At 40.5% G+C, this 15,272-nt stretch overlaps 1 protein-coding gene across 5 annotated transcripts in view; it reads left to right on the top strand.

Annotated features, from left to right (window-relative positions):
• The window catches only part of bcar3 (BCAR3 adaptor protein, NSP family member), a 69,337-nt gene that overhangs the window by 30,092 nt on the left and 23,973 nt on the right, over positions 1-15,272 (top strand). For 4 of the 5 annotated variants that reach the window (XM_039601366.1, XM_031733771.2, XM_031733773.2 and 1 more), the window contains 2 exons: positions 55-312; positions 7,611-7,653. In XM_039601366.1, the coding sequence (XP_039457300.1) occupies positions 55-312; positions 7,611-7,653 (301 nt within the window). Of the gene's footprint in view, positions 1-54; positions 313-7,610; positions 7,654-14,716; positions 15,090-15,272 lie in introns of those variants that run through there. The other variant, XM_031733774.2, reaches the window with a different exon arrangement.

Here is a 15,272-nt window from a genome sequence, read left to right as displayed (position 1 = left end):
TCAGCAATAGTAACATTTCCCATTGTGAGTAACTGTTTGCTTTTTGTCCTGCAGTCTCCATCCAGGCCACTATGGCAGCCTATCAGAAAAGCCAGCTGCCGCCTACCAGCCAATCTCTATTCATGGGACTCTGCCTCGGCGCAAGAGAGGAGGGGTCAACCTCGCCACACATGGAAACTACACCTGGGACCCCAAAGCCAATCACACAGAGCCTTTAATTTATGAGAATGCATTACTGGCTGCTGAGTACCCTCATCAGTCCATGAGCTCTTCACTGGTCCAAAATATCGCTGATGACTTCCATGGTTACAGGTAAACATGTTCACAAACATGGATAATGCTTCTGGATGTTTATAGTTTCATTTTCATTCTGCGGTTTGTTCTTGCACATTCTCGGCAAATGATAGTCTTCATCATAAGTACGACTGTTGCTTATCTTTATATCTGTCAGATGTTTGTGTAGGGAAACCATCTTTCAGAAGAAGCACCTTTTATTCAGTACTATCATGATGAAAGGTGATTGTTGCAGGGGTGTCTTGTCATTCTGAAGGTTGGCACTGTTTGATGATCAGAGACTGTTGGTGCTCTCGAGAAAAAACTGCTCCTCTTCAGACTGGAGAGTGAGACAGTGTGGAGTTGGATGGAGAAAGGTGAGGTTGTAACGAGACCCCTGAGGGGGTGTAGCGATTAGCTCAACTTCAGAGGGAGCACACACATACACACAAACCCACACACATCTCATCCCTCATCATGTCCTCCACCTTTCTATCTCTAGTGTAGAGTTACAACAGACTGTATCTGATGTAGCCAGCTTTGTGTGTGCATGTGATGTGCGTCTGTGGGCACATTCGTGTAGCCCCCAGCACTTGGGTTACCTTTGTTGGTCAGGGTGTGGCGTGGCAGATCAGAGACTACTGTGAAGTCTTTGTCTCTACTTTTTATCTGTCTGCCTCCATGCTGGATAGATTTCATAGACCGCTGACATACAGTGGGACAATTTGTCCAGGTCAAATTCAGCCTGTGCAGGTGGCAAAATAATGAGTTTTTTTGTGTTCTTTCATAACGTAAGTGCAACTTCATGAGAATTTTCTTGTTCTTCTAAACAGCTAGCACAGAAAGATATGTCAGGCCAGTTTTTACACCTTTCATGCATAAATGAGCCTTTTGACTGATTAAAGTTCATCAAAATTCAGCCATTACCTGATGATAAAGTTCATCAAGAAAGCATATTTCTAAAGTTTTGGCATGTTGGCTCTCATCCACCCAGGGGCGTAATTTCCAGGGGGGTTAGGGGTGTTATGATCCCCCCAATAATCAGACCCAGACAATATAACCCCACCAATAAAATTATGAATTATCTTGCATAAATGGGCTGTTAATGTTCTTTACTCGTTTCAGTTATTACCAGCAAAAGAGTTGCATGTTTAATCATCTGGGAATTTACCCAGATTTATTTATTTAGTTTGACAGAGATCTTGACACCCATGCATCCACCAGCTAATATTAGCCTTACTTCACGTTAAGACTGCCAGAATCAGGCAAAAGTCACTTTTGATTATTCCTTCAGATTACCTGCGCAGGTTTGAACCATTCAGGTCTTGAGTCCAAATATCGAGACTACAGATAATTAAACATATCTTTTAAAAGATCTACATACTCAGGAAACAAATAAAATAATTAGGTTAGTGGGTAAAGAAGGAACGGAAGGAAAGTGACGCCCTGAGCCTGCTGTTGTGTAGAAAAACATGAACACAGTCTTATCTTTTGCTCAACATGAAACTGGAGATAAACAAACCACCAGGGACCTGCTGTGCACGATAGCTTGATAACCTGGTCGTTTCAGTGATGAGTCAGCGCAGTTGAGTTTTTAAACTTATCCATCTACTGACTCAAATCCAGAGTATTTCCAAATAAGGCTCAGTTAGTATATTTGTCTCTCTCGTGTTGTGAACTCTCTGTCGTCATTACCACTCAGTTGTTGAATTATTCCAGGCCAAAACTCACACCCCCACTGGGGCGAGGCACCTTGAGGAGACTGTTATTGTGATTTATACAAATAAAATGAAGCTGAATACCTTCAGGGGATATAACACAGTTTGAATTCTGAGCTACTTTTCATTTTTTTAAAACGGATCTAATTTGATTTAGGTTGTTTGCCATTAACTCCACTTCAGGCTGACAACAAAGAATGTCAATAGAGTTCCTTTTAAGGAGTCAGATAAGTAGTGCTGAAGTAGAGTCCAGTTAGTGAAAACAGTGTTGTGAGACTGTGTCTTGATCAAAAATTATTGCAACTCTAAGTAATAAACTTTGGATCTTGATGCCTTTGAAATGGCTGCTTCAAAGACGAGGACCAGGTTTGCACCCACTCAGTCAATTGCTGTCGTCAGATTGATTACAGTGTGTTGGCAAGCTTCAAGTCTGCATTTATAAATTAGATGGCAATAATTTGCAAGCACTCTCCAATCTGTCTGAGTGTGATCGCAGTCAGTCCAAGTTGGGCCACAATTTTTGTAGCCATGTGCTTTCTGCAAACCTTGTGATTGAAAGTGATCACCCAGAGGTTGAGGACATGTGCAACCACCTAGCCACACCTAACTGCTCTTCTATTTTGACTCTAGTGTGACTGAGGCATAATGTGAGGATGGCTGCTAATGACCTGACAGAAAGGGAAGTATCTTACTTCAGTCCACATCCTCACAGTTAGTTTCCTGTTCAATTATGTTGGTTCTTCTTAGTTTTTATGAGTTGACACCAATTATTATTCCTATTCAAACTAAAACATATGTGTCCATAAATAAGTAATTTAAAAAAAGTTTAGTAAATTTCCACTTTTTAATTTTTTTTTCTAGTGCATGTATAGATGCTTACTTACTGTGATGTTAACACTCCCAGAAATTTTCCAAATTCCAGAATTTCCTCCCAACTCTGGTTAGTTGCTACTACAAACAATTCACAGCAAAGATTTCTATAAAATGATGAGTGTGTCTTTATGGAATGTAACCACTGACTGTCCATAGCTGGCCTATGACCCCTAACCTTATGTCACACTATCTTCCCATTGGTCCGTGTGTCTTTGTGTTGACCTCTGAGGGCAGCTCTAGGACCACCAAGAAAGGAGGGGGAGGAGGAAGCTGAGCAGAGAGAGTTCAGAGTTGGAGGGAGTAGAGATAGACAATCACAGACTGGTGATATCTGAAACTTTTCCTCCTGTCTGTATAGTGTAAATGAAATTCTGAATTCCCCATCCGCTAACAATAACTTGCTAACAAGTACTTTATGCAAGGTTTGTTTATATAGTGCTTTTTAAGATCCAGAAAGTGCTTTACCATATAAAATAAGATGCAACAAATTGTATAAATGGATAAAAATAAACAAACGCAATCATGCACAGGTGGCTCTTAAACTTGTTTTTAAAGGTAGCATTGCCGTCACGGATCTCAAGTCCAAGGAAAGCAAATTCTACACACACAGATATCAAACATTTCTTTAGAGCAATAGTTCAGTTTAATTTTAAAGATAATGCTACCTTGGATGTTATAAAATGCATACCAGTAAACAGATCATCATTGATCATCAAGAACAAAATGGACTTCCTTTTTCCAAATGGGGAGCACTCAATATTGCTGTTTTTTTGTAGTTTTGCTAAAGCTGAATCATTACAAAAGATTCACTAAAAATGTCCTTTTGTAGGCTAAACTCAACAGATTGTCCTGGAAAGGAGATGATTCAGAATAAATCAGCTATCTACAGCTGTGCAGATGACATTAAGCCTTGTATTTTACCTGTTTGTACTCAAATAAAAAGACACCAGGTGTAAGAGCCGTTTTTATTCTAATTTATCCATTTATTTAGTTTTTTGTTACTCCATTTCATTTCTGCTTTGCATTGTAGGCGACTGTCTCCCAACAGAGCCAGTGTGTTTTGCAGCAAATTGTATGAAACTAAGATCAAATACATTTTGGGAATTAATTAATGCCATTTATTTTAAAACAACTGTTCAGCCTGTGCTATTAAAATTATAATGCATAAAAATCAGCTAAGATAAACATAAAGTGACAGTAAATTGAGAGTTTTCACGGAGTCTTTCTAATGGAAGCACACTGACCTCTGTAGGCTGCCTTCAGACTCTGCATGCTGCCATCAACTTTTTCCATTTCTCCCTCCTTGTCTGTCTCTCTCTCTGTCTTAGCCTCCCTTCGACTCACTCTCTCTCCCACACACACAAATATAGTGTAGTTCCTAACTTAAGCCAGTTGTGGTCATGCTGAGTATTGTGCGGTGAAGCGCAAAGAACAACAGTAGCCAGAAAAAGATTGTGGCGAGTGCTGCCTCGCAGTGGTCAGCTCGTGTCCCCTGGAATGCTTCGCTATCGCACATCCATCACGCTCTGTTTAAATTCTTTAAACGCTGTAGCCAGGATGAGTAAACATTGCTAACCTAACAAACAAGGAGTGACACCGAATCTCTGTTTGCTCCGGGGCTATCACTCTGTTTGTGAGCCTGACCTTTGACCCGCCCGAGGGGAATTTTCAAAAAAAGGAATTTCCCTCCCTCAATTTTGGCACTTTTAACCCAGGATGTAGATGGGTGTTGTCTGTCTGCATTGAACCCACCTAATCCTGGAGATCCAGGCCGAGGTTACAAGGGGCAAGTGGTTGGAGTGGTAAAAGACTTTGGTCCCATCAAAGGTCCAGCAAACCACTGACCTCAGAGAAGCAACACACATGGATACAGAAAATGTTCAGTGAGTTTCTGATTTTAGTTTATATTTCAAACCGCAGAAATTCCTCTACTGCTTCTATGTGCTTTATCTTCAGCGTTGAATATCTAGCACTAATCAGTGTATGCCAAACAATGCATTACCTGCAGCAGGTGCTTTTATAACTATAACAGAGGTTATAAGCCCATGGCTCTGCAGCCACTCACAGCTCTTTTCCCATTGGTAGAAGATTCCTATTGCTTTGATACAGAGTATCACCAGCAGTTCACATTTAACATTTTGTCAGCATGTCAGCAGTGCAGTGGTTAGCACTGTCATCTCACGGCAAGAAGGTCTTGGGTTCTCTGGCTATTTATATCTTCCTCCCACAGTCCAAAGACATATGTTTTAGATTAACTGGTGACTTTTAAATTGAATTTAGGTACAAATGTAAGATGAATGTTTGTGTCTCTATTAACCCTGCAGTAGGCTGGTGACCTGTCTAGGGTGTACACCACCTCTCAGACAGCTGGGATAGGCGCCATCCCCACTGTGACCCCTATATTAGATAAGTGAAAGAGGATGGATGGAATAAAAGAAAGCTATATCTATCCTTGGTGCTTCATCCTGTAATTCTGGAATGGTGGTAGCGAGCATGGATGCATACACATAACCATCTAGTTTTTTATTCCTCATAGTTGTATATTTTACATTTAAAAAAAAAAAAAAAAGCAAAGGTAAATTGAGAATTTAAAAACAGGCAAACAGATTTGTTTGTTGTCTCTGCTAATACTTGAAGCTTGTCTTACTTCTGTGATTGATCTATAGTGGGAAAAAAAATAACCAAAGAAAATGCGAAAAGACATTTCAGGAGCGAGCACACGGCATCTGTATGGGAATGAATGAAAGAGAGCAATTTCGGAAATGCTGTGGTAAGTAGAGTAGATCGAAAGCACTTGATCACATCTTCAAACTCGATGCCGCTGCTAGTTTTGTGGCAGCTTAGGAGGTGAGGAGTGGGAGCGGTTCAGAGCACGAATTCCTGAAAGAGCGCCCCTTCTCAGACTTCGAAAAACTTTCACAACATTACATTTATGGCGCTCTTTCCAAATATAGTGACGGACTGCGTCATACATTCGGCAAATAAACCTCACAAAGAAATTAGTTCAGCTCCAGTTTACTCAAGTGCTTAAAGTTTTACTTTTAATCAGAGTACATTTAATTTGATGTATTTTGTACTCAGGTATACATGCATACATTTATAGATCTGTTTCAAAATAGGACTGCACATGCTATTGGATGTTGTTTTCATCTGTTTTGCAATTTTTAAGTTTTGTTGGTAATCATTCTATAATGTCATAAATGCAACACACACGGTATTATTGTAATGGATGAATGTTTAGTGTATAGTGTAGGGGTTTACACAAGTGAAGGATGCCTAGTTTGATTTTAGGAGGAAACAATACCAAACAAAACAAAAATCAACCTCGCGGAGCGACCTACTGTGGCGACTCCATGTGGTGCAGCTGAAAGTACTTTCTCTCAGCACCATCAGGAAGTTCCTGATGGTGTCAGACGCGGCCACTGAGAGGAAACCTCGGTGCAGATTTCGTCGGTAAGCCCTGACGGCCTGCGAGATGACTGATCTGTGCACCTAAAATAGAATCAGGTTTAATATGCTGCAAACTCCTTAAGGGTAAGAGAGGCCTGAACACCTTCCATGAATGATGACTATACATTGTTGTGAATGGGGGCTTCTGTTCAGTTGCATAACTAAATCCCACTCATTATTTGGGGCCATGTTTAAACTGCGAGGGCTTAGAGCTGCACATATTTGGTTTGGTAAGTAATGGACTGTGCTAATATTCCCGTGGGAAAACCAGTTCAGGCCTAAGGGATTTAAACTACCAACCTTGGTAATGTAGCCATGGATTTGAGCTAATTACCCCTTTCACTGAGCCCCTGGTTGTAAGCCTCCTGTCGAGACTCTGAGCTGCAACTCGAGTACCAATATTCAACGCAGAGATGGAGAGCACTGAAAGAGTTTTGTTAAGGGATAAAATATGACAAGCTGACATTGGCGGAAGAAACAAACGGAGAACCAGAATAAAGTTTGAAAATGAGTAATCTGATCTTTAAACAATGGATAAACAAAAGTGATTAAAAAAGCAGATAAAACTGCAGCGCGTGTAAGCTGAGATTAGGAAGGTGGAAAAAAGCATTTTTTTGTGAATAAGAGAATTACAGAAAAATGCAAAAAGAGGAAATTAGAAAAGGCTTCTGGTATCCTTTGTTTGTGTATGTGCTCTAACCTCTCTGTGAAATTGTCAGTGGACTCTGAATGGCAGGCGTGTGGCTGCGATGTGATGTGTTATGATGGGGGAGGAGAGAGAGAGAGAGAAAGAGAGAGAGAGGCCAAGTCAGGCAGGCAGTAAGGGAACATGTTTACCACTAAAAGAAAGGGAGTGAAAGTCAGGCAGCGAAACCGGGAAAACAGGAGACTTAAAGCAGTGTAGTGCAAACTTTGGTTCCACTTGATTCTTTTTTCTTTTTCTTTGAGAAACCCACTCCCATGTGGGACCTACAGTAGTAGATGTGGATTAACTGCGTTGCCACTAGAATCAGCCCTCTGCTTTAGAGCGCAGGTTTGACTTCTTATCATACAGGCACTTGTTTGGATCACCCTGTTAGACCATTAAAGAAAAAGTGCCACACCTCCACACCTATAATTCATCTCCTACGGAGTGACGAGGGCTGAATACCCATCCTCAGCACCAGTCAGCGAGTGGCCTTGACTGGGCAGTTTATTTGTAATAGGAGCTATAAGGAGGACCTAAAGGTCCCATCTGGGTCCTTTTGGCAGGATGTGTTCTCTAAATCGGACCTTGTCTCTGTCTGTGTTCCCCAGGGAGCCTGCAGCCGGGCCCGACGCCACAGTGGACTACGTTAAGGTAGGAAAAGCACTGGAGCTATATTGTTTGTCTGCTGTTGCTGAAAATAAGCGGTTCCATTATAATCAATGTAAATATTTTGAAAATATGGATGCTTATTACTGCCTCTATAACACATAAAACAGTATTTAAAAAGACTGATTGTAAAATGGTAAAACACACAGAAGTAAAATAAGATGTACGACCCCGCCAGGCTTAATTTAGTTTAGTAGACTAAAGTGGAAGCTTTTGTGTGTATTATAGTAGGAAGGAAAAAGTTATACTAGCAGTTATGTAAAACCTCAGACCTCCCACCCTGCTGTGAAAATACTGCGGTACTAAAGTAGAGACATTTTGCCAGGGGGAATAAAAGTAAAACATTTAGTAAAGCCCACCAATAAAGGATTACATCTAACGTGGGACACATCTGCCACTGGATATGAAACACCAGCTGTTTCTGCAGACTGAGGTGTAAACATCACTCTTAGGTGAGGTTAATCTAATTGCACCTCGACTACTTGGATAATGCGCCTTTAAATCATACACTCCGTTTTGTTGCTGTCACACTGCTTTAAATCATTTTCGTACCACCTGCACAGCAGTTTTCAGTCAAAGACGGATGACGACCGAGATGTGATGGTTCTGTTAACACAGATCTTTGCCTTTCTTATTTTTGGCTCCTGTCTCCTCGGTTGTTAAGAAATTTGTATTATTAAGACCATCAAACAAAATACAAACCTTCTGTACTGCACATTTAGTGAAAAAAGGCAGGGTATCTAATTTAAATAAATTTTGAGCAGCAACTAAATTGAGTGCTGAAACTAGTTTACCTAATCTTTAGTCAGACATTGCCTTATTTAAATCATAATTATGCCTGTATTTTTGCAGGTTTCTTAGAACAACAATGTTAAACAGAGACTGACATGAAAAAATGATTGCATTACTGGGAAAGAGTCTGTATTTTTATGTTTTGTTTTGGTTTTAAATCAATGAATGAAATTAAACAGGAACGATTTTCCGATTCCCACGCTTGCAACTGTGAGGCTAGAGAAGAGACAAGTAAACAAATAAACCAGCAAAAATCAAATTGTATTACGAGGCAAAGGCGTGGGAGGAAAAAGCGCAGCAGATAATCAGGCCTGTAGTCACAGACAGCTGTTCATATATCAGCACAGCTCATCTTGTTCTGTAGACAGCTCGTCTGTACCTTCTGTTCATAAAGAAATGCGCAAGTTTGTGGACGATTTATACTCAACTTCATCATTTATCAAAATAACATTTTTTTCTATCATTTTCCTAAATGATCTTTGTTTTTGTGTGAAAATGGTAAACTTTCTTTCCTCAAATAGGGGGAAAAAAACCTGTTTTTATAGACCTCACAATAAAAAATTGATTACTCAAACTTTACAGTCCAATCCCTGCATCTCTGTCATAGATTGTAGACGTAGGCAAGAAACGGTGGAAATCAGAGAGAAGAGGGTGGCATGTAAATATGTCCTGAGCTGGAGTCATGCATGAACTTTGCATTATGTGGTGTCCACACCGACGCTTTGGCCCTCATGACACTGACCTGTGTCATCTAATTTTGGCCTGTGAACAGCGACATCATTAGTTTCTTTCAGATCTTTGCAGATGTCATAACATTTACTGCAAACTACTAGATTTTACTGTAAATAAGGCCTGTCATTACATACAAACCCACAGTGGTTTCTCCACTTTTCTTTTTCCCAACATTTTCTTTCAAATCAGTCCTTTTTCTCCGTGTACGACCACGTTCCAACTACCCCTCTCTCCTCCATCTGTTGGCTCATATGTTTGGATGCTAACACACCGTTGTAAAAAGCAAACTTTGTCCTTCCAATGGGAGCGGGTCACACATGTGGGAGCTAACCTCACAGAATGCTCTCAAACCTGTGAGCCCACATGCACAAATAGTACTTTGTGTGCATTTCTTTGGTCAAACACATGGTGTATCAACAGAGTGCGTAGCCTATTTTGTGTGCGTCTGCGAGGTGACCGCATATGTGGTCTACTGTATTCCAGGTATTATATAATACGTGTGAAAGCCTAGCTGTCAGCTCTGCTTCTGTGCTGCTCCAGGTGTGTTTGCATTTCCACTGTGGATGAAAACACACACATAGACCCATGAAGACAGTACAGGTGTTGTGTGGCATATGCTTTGGAAACTGTTTTTTATAAACAATTGTCAGTACAGTGAGTGTTGCATTGTTCTCAATTCTCTATTTTCCGCTTCACCACCTTATGGCCAGTTTCTCTTCTCGTTGACAGCCTCTGTTTGATGTTAAACACTAAGCATTCAATCAGCTTGATTCCTTCTCTAGAAATAGACATAACATGAAGAAGGAGTCTAGTGCCCTGTCTTGCAAATTTAAAGACAATGGAACCAGATTTTGCTAATTGTAATAGGTTTTTTCTTTAATCATGCTCCACCTATTCACCAGATTTAAAGAAAACCAACAAGGTGTTGTTTAGTAATCATGCTGACAAAGAGGCAAAAGCTCTGGTGAAGGAATGAAGTCAAATTGAAGTATCTCTTTCTCATAGAAAGTAACATTTACTGAGGATTATAAAGTAGGTATCAAGATAAGTACTGTATAACTTTTCTGAGTAGAAGGTAATAGGAGCAGATTGTTGATTTTACCATGACTTGGCCAGACTTAATAGTACAATAGGTGGCAGTATAATACAGCACAATCTCTGTATTATTTGATGACAAATTAAATGATAGAGAGAGGACAAAAGAAAGACCCTCAGTGATTCAGTGTGAACACAACTCTTCTACTAAGCCTTTGCTAAAAGACTCTTTTGCACTCTTTTATTCCCACACAATGAGTTGAAAGTTGCTCTAAACCCTCATGAGAGAGCTTTAGGAAACAATAATGCTCTGTGTGTGTGTGTGTGTGTGTGTGTGTGTGTGTGTGTGTGTGTGTGTGTGTGTGTGTGTGTGTGTGTGTGTGTGTGTGTGTGTGTGGTCTTGGGTTGCAGTAGCTATTAACTCTGTCTAGATGACACACACACATACTGAAGGCACCAGTATGAAACTGTGCTTTCCTAATAATAAAGATAAAAGAGCAGTAACTGTTTGAATTCACTTACAAACAGCTATTCAAGCATTTGTTGAGTTTTAGAGGAGTGCACCATCTGCTGGCCAACCTGAGGTATGGGACTGTCAGACCTGAGAGTAGAAATGTCGCTGTAGATGGATCGAATGTTTGTTAATTAGAAGTCCAAACAATAGTATGACTTTCATACCAGTCTGTCAGTGAGCCAGCATGACTTCAACAGCAAGCAGCCAGGCACGCTCGGGACCCCTTCAGCTATTCAGCCTCACCAACCAGCTTGGTTTGTCTCTCTGCTCGTCCATGAACTGGACACCCAGTCAGTTATTCAGTTTGTCAGCCTATAAGTGGAACAGGCAGCTGGCCAGTAACCCCCACCACCAGCTTGCTACAGAATATCATCAGTAATAGTTTTCCTGTTAATTCTTCAGTGGCTGTTCATGTGAAGCGCCTGGAGGCGACTTTTGTTGTGATTTGGCGCTATATAAATAAAATTGAATTGAATTGAATTATTCAGTCTCCAGATTTTCTCAGTGATGATTTTGAACAAGTGTGGTCAGATTACAGAAGTCGTGATCATACGCTCTATGCTCAAGGGAAAAAGCGAGATGTCTTTGTCATCTTAGGTTCAGATTTACCTAAAAAAAACATTAAAACTTTTGGGTAATAATCTAGACACAGCCATTTTTCTCCTTTGTTGAAGTTATCACCCATTTTAAAATAGTTGTAGCTCACTCTGAGTAATGGTCTGTTTTTAGATTTGGGTCAGACCATATGAGCCAGTTTCCCAGACATGGATTAAACCTAAATCTGGGCTAAAGAGAGAGTCACAGAAGAATCGTACTGAAGAAAACAACAAGAAAATAGTCTAGAACCAGACTTCGTGTCATGAAAATGGAAGTCATGTTGCTCATTTGTATGGATGTATTAATGTTAAAATACCCTCAATCTTTCTGATACTTTCATGTTATATTAAATTGTCTGTCTGCACTGTAAATGAAAGAGGACTTTTTTTTTTCAGTGTTCAAACCAAATATCAGATGCTTCTTCTATTAACTGTGAAGCTGATCTTCTCTTTGTAAAATTGTTGTTTGTATTCTTGTTTTTCAAGTATACAATAAAGTAAATAAGTATGAGAAGTAGTTTGTATTTTTAATTGTAGTTTATGGAACTTTGGTGCTCCAGTGTACTTTACAAAAACAAAAACACCAACAAATTAGGATTTGGTTTCTTTTTTGACCCACATAAGATGTATTGTAGCCTCTTACTGCATGCGCTTTCACTGACTATATAAGGATCACGTTGCACCAATCAGTACGGCTCGTCACCAAGATCACAGTCTATTATATTATTGATCGCTCAGTCACCCCCACCTCATATACACACACAGTGTGCACATGTGTGCATGTGACAGACTCAGCCAGAGGGTGAATAGAAGTGTCACTGATTTTATTGATGCATTAGGGGATGAGGAAGCGTGATGAATGCTGCCTAACTGGTACAGAAGGACAGTGAAGCTTCGATTGTGGTGTGATATCATACTGCACCGTAGAATCCAATTTCTGCCAACCAAGCTTGCAGCCACTGTCAGGAAATGTAAAACCTGTACCTACTGCATGTCTAGTTTACTGTATTTATCATTGAGACTGTTGGGAATCGTGACCTTGTAAATGGATGTGTAGTACATTTGGACATGAATTCTTTATTAAGTTTACTACCTAATGCAATTTGATGCAGATTGTGTGAGATGTGTTTATAGAACAAATGCAAACTGAAAGATGAATCACTTTTATTTGTTCCTTCTCGTAGAAAGCACTTCTCATCTTTATATTTTGCTACTGTTCTGATCAGTTTTGTATATTGGTCGCAAAATCCTAAACGTGCATGAAGTGTAGAACAGTTTCACATATCAGAATCTGTCTAGAGTTAGAAAGAGGCGTCTACCAGACCTCTGTACCACACTCCTCATCTCTGCTCCTGGCAGTTCAGGGTTACATTAGCATCCTATTGTCCAGCGGTACTTTGGCCAGTTAAGCTGCATTATGGGTAATTTTAGGTGCCTTGTATATCTTTAGGTACTTCAATTCAGGCTTTGGCAAAAGAAGTTAAAATAAATCCTAGGATCAGTGGAATATTCTGTTAACACATCATGAAAAGAGTAAACTCCTTTACTTTCAACATCATTGACTGCATATAGTTTCTCTCATTCCCACTGGACAGTAAAATATACATCTTGAAATAAAACTCCATATTTAAGCCCATTTTTACATAAAAAATAGCCCTCTTTCATCCCCAATTTTCCATTTTATTATATTTCATGTAATTAGCTTAGGTTGCTGAAACAGCACAGTCTCTCGTATTTGACAGAACCAACAAACAGATAGAAATAGAAAACATAGAACCTCAGCGCCCCGATTTCTGTCCTTCACTGTTTTTCCAGAGCATTCCTGGAGCGACGGATGTGTGTATTTTAAGGTGGACGTTTAGCCTAGCTGGTGATTTGGGGCTGCTGTGGTTGCCAGTCGTGTGTGTGTGTGTGTGTGTGTGTGTGTGTGTGTGTGTGTGTGTGTGTGTGTGTGTGTGTGTGTGTGTGTGTGTGTGTGTGTGTGTGTGTGTGTGTGTGTGTGTGTGTGTGTGTGTGTGTGTGTGTGTGTGTGTGTGTGCACGCCTCTATGTGGTGCCTTAGGGAATGTTCTACATGTATTTCCTTCATGGGTCCTCATGAGAGTTCACACTGTAATTAGTGGCTCCGTTTCTTTTCGACCGAATATTCCCTTCAACTTGTTGCTGCTGGCGTGTCACCCTCAGTGTGTGTCTAGTCTTTGTGTGCATGTGGCTGTTCTTATGTAGAGATGGTAGTGTTTGTGCTGTATACTCATGGTTGTTTCTTTTCTTTCTGTCTTTGTACACTGCTATATTTTCTCTCTTGATCTAGTTACGTTTGTCCAACCAACGTTTTCCTCACTTTCTTCCCTGAAGAAGTTGATAAGTTTTACTGGCCTGAAAACGACATATTTATGAACTTTATCATATTTTCATGTGTAGTCCACTGGCCAATATACTTTTTTCACTTTCCTCCTGCTTTTGGCCAGTTTCCTTATGCCGGATGTCAATATGGTTCTGTGTGTGTGAACTGGTGGGAAACTTCACCAGTGTGTGGGTGTAATTGCTCAGCAGGCATTAAGTAACACAAGTGGCCAGCATCAGTCCACAGCACACATGCACACTCACTCTTAGCGGACCCTTCCCTTTGTCTCAAAGTGGATTATTTAGTACACAACACTGGTTGAACAGCAGCTATTTCCTATTGAAAGTTTCTTTGTGACTCATAGCCGTTTTCTTAAAATACTTACTGCCAACTCTGGAAGTGATATACTTTCAGTTTTTTGTTTTTTCTGTGATGTATTTTCTGTTCTCAAACTGCTGGTTTGGGCAGTTGGAAGAGCCGCAATGCCAACCATGGCTTTACACATCATCTATATGAGACTGAAAGACAGTCACACGAGGGCTAGACATTGTTTTTGATGGGCTGATAAACCCAAAGTAGTAATGCAGAAACTCCACAGCTATGAGTACTCAGAAAGAAAAGGCATACATAATTATTTGGCCAGTATTTTGGTCAAACTGTCACTTTAGAGACTAAATCGAGTAACAAACCAATCAGCACAATCAGTGCAAATTCTGAAAAAAATGATTTTGAGTCAGAGGGAACCAATAGCAACAGTTTAGGTTCGAAATGTCATAGTGGATGCATGCAGAGGACGCAAAGCCGATGTATACAGTTTTCTTTCCATTGCCCATGTGTTTGCAGTGAGAGCGGGCGGGAGACTCTGCCTTTGGGTCACTCCCAGTTTATCAACACATGATTGGTCCAAACCAGCTCACATGGGTCTTTCTCTCTCCCATATATGGAGCGTAGGGGGGCAGGGCGAAAAGGAAATTTAAAGAAAAAATGTGTGAGAAAGTGGAGGGCTCACTCTGCAGGGGACTGTGGAGGAGAGAGGCAGAGACGACAGAATGTTAGTAACAGTTATCCCAGGGGAGATGTTCACTCCTTAGTCTGAGAGACTGGAAAATTTCTGACTTGTGATATTGATCCAACTGCAGAGTTAATACTCAACCATCTGTGTAACTCTTAAGTAAAAGTCTGAAGGTTTTACTGGAAGAGGCAAATGGGGATCATTGGGAACTTGTCGTTCAAGTTGTTCTTCAGTCACCTTGACTGCAGATCTAACTGAGCTGGCCGAAGGCAGCATTTGTTACCCCGTTAGTGTCGGCAGATAGAGCGAGTCGATAATGTCGGAGAGATGCAACCTCAAAGCCCTGACAGCAGCTCTGTGTTGCTTCTACCACAAGAATTCTGTCATCGGTGCAAAGGTGAGGAAACACAGGAGAGTGTGTGTGAGGATGTGTCCAGGTACCGATCGTATCATTGAATTCATCTTCATGTTTGTACTTTTGCTTTGTGTAAAATTCATCATACAAAGTGTAACTGTAAGTGCCCATGTGCAGGTGTTTTGTGAATGCTTGCATGTGCCAGACTTTATGCTGGTGTTGTCC

This window comes from Oreochromis aureus, linkage group 17 (assembly GCF_013358895.1).
Source record: "Oreochromis aureus strain Israel breed Guangdong linkage group 17, ZZ_aureus, whole genome shotgun sequence".
In the NCBI taxonomy this organism is placed as follows: Eukaryota; Metazoa; Chordata; class Actinopteri; order Cichliformes; family Cichlidae; genus Oreochromis; species Oreochromis aureus.
This window is presented reverse-complemented; position numbering and strand designations above follow the sequence as displayed.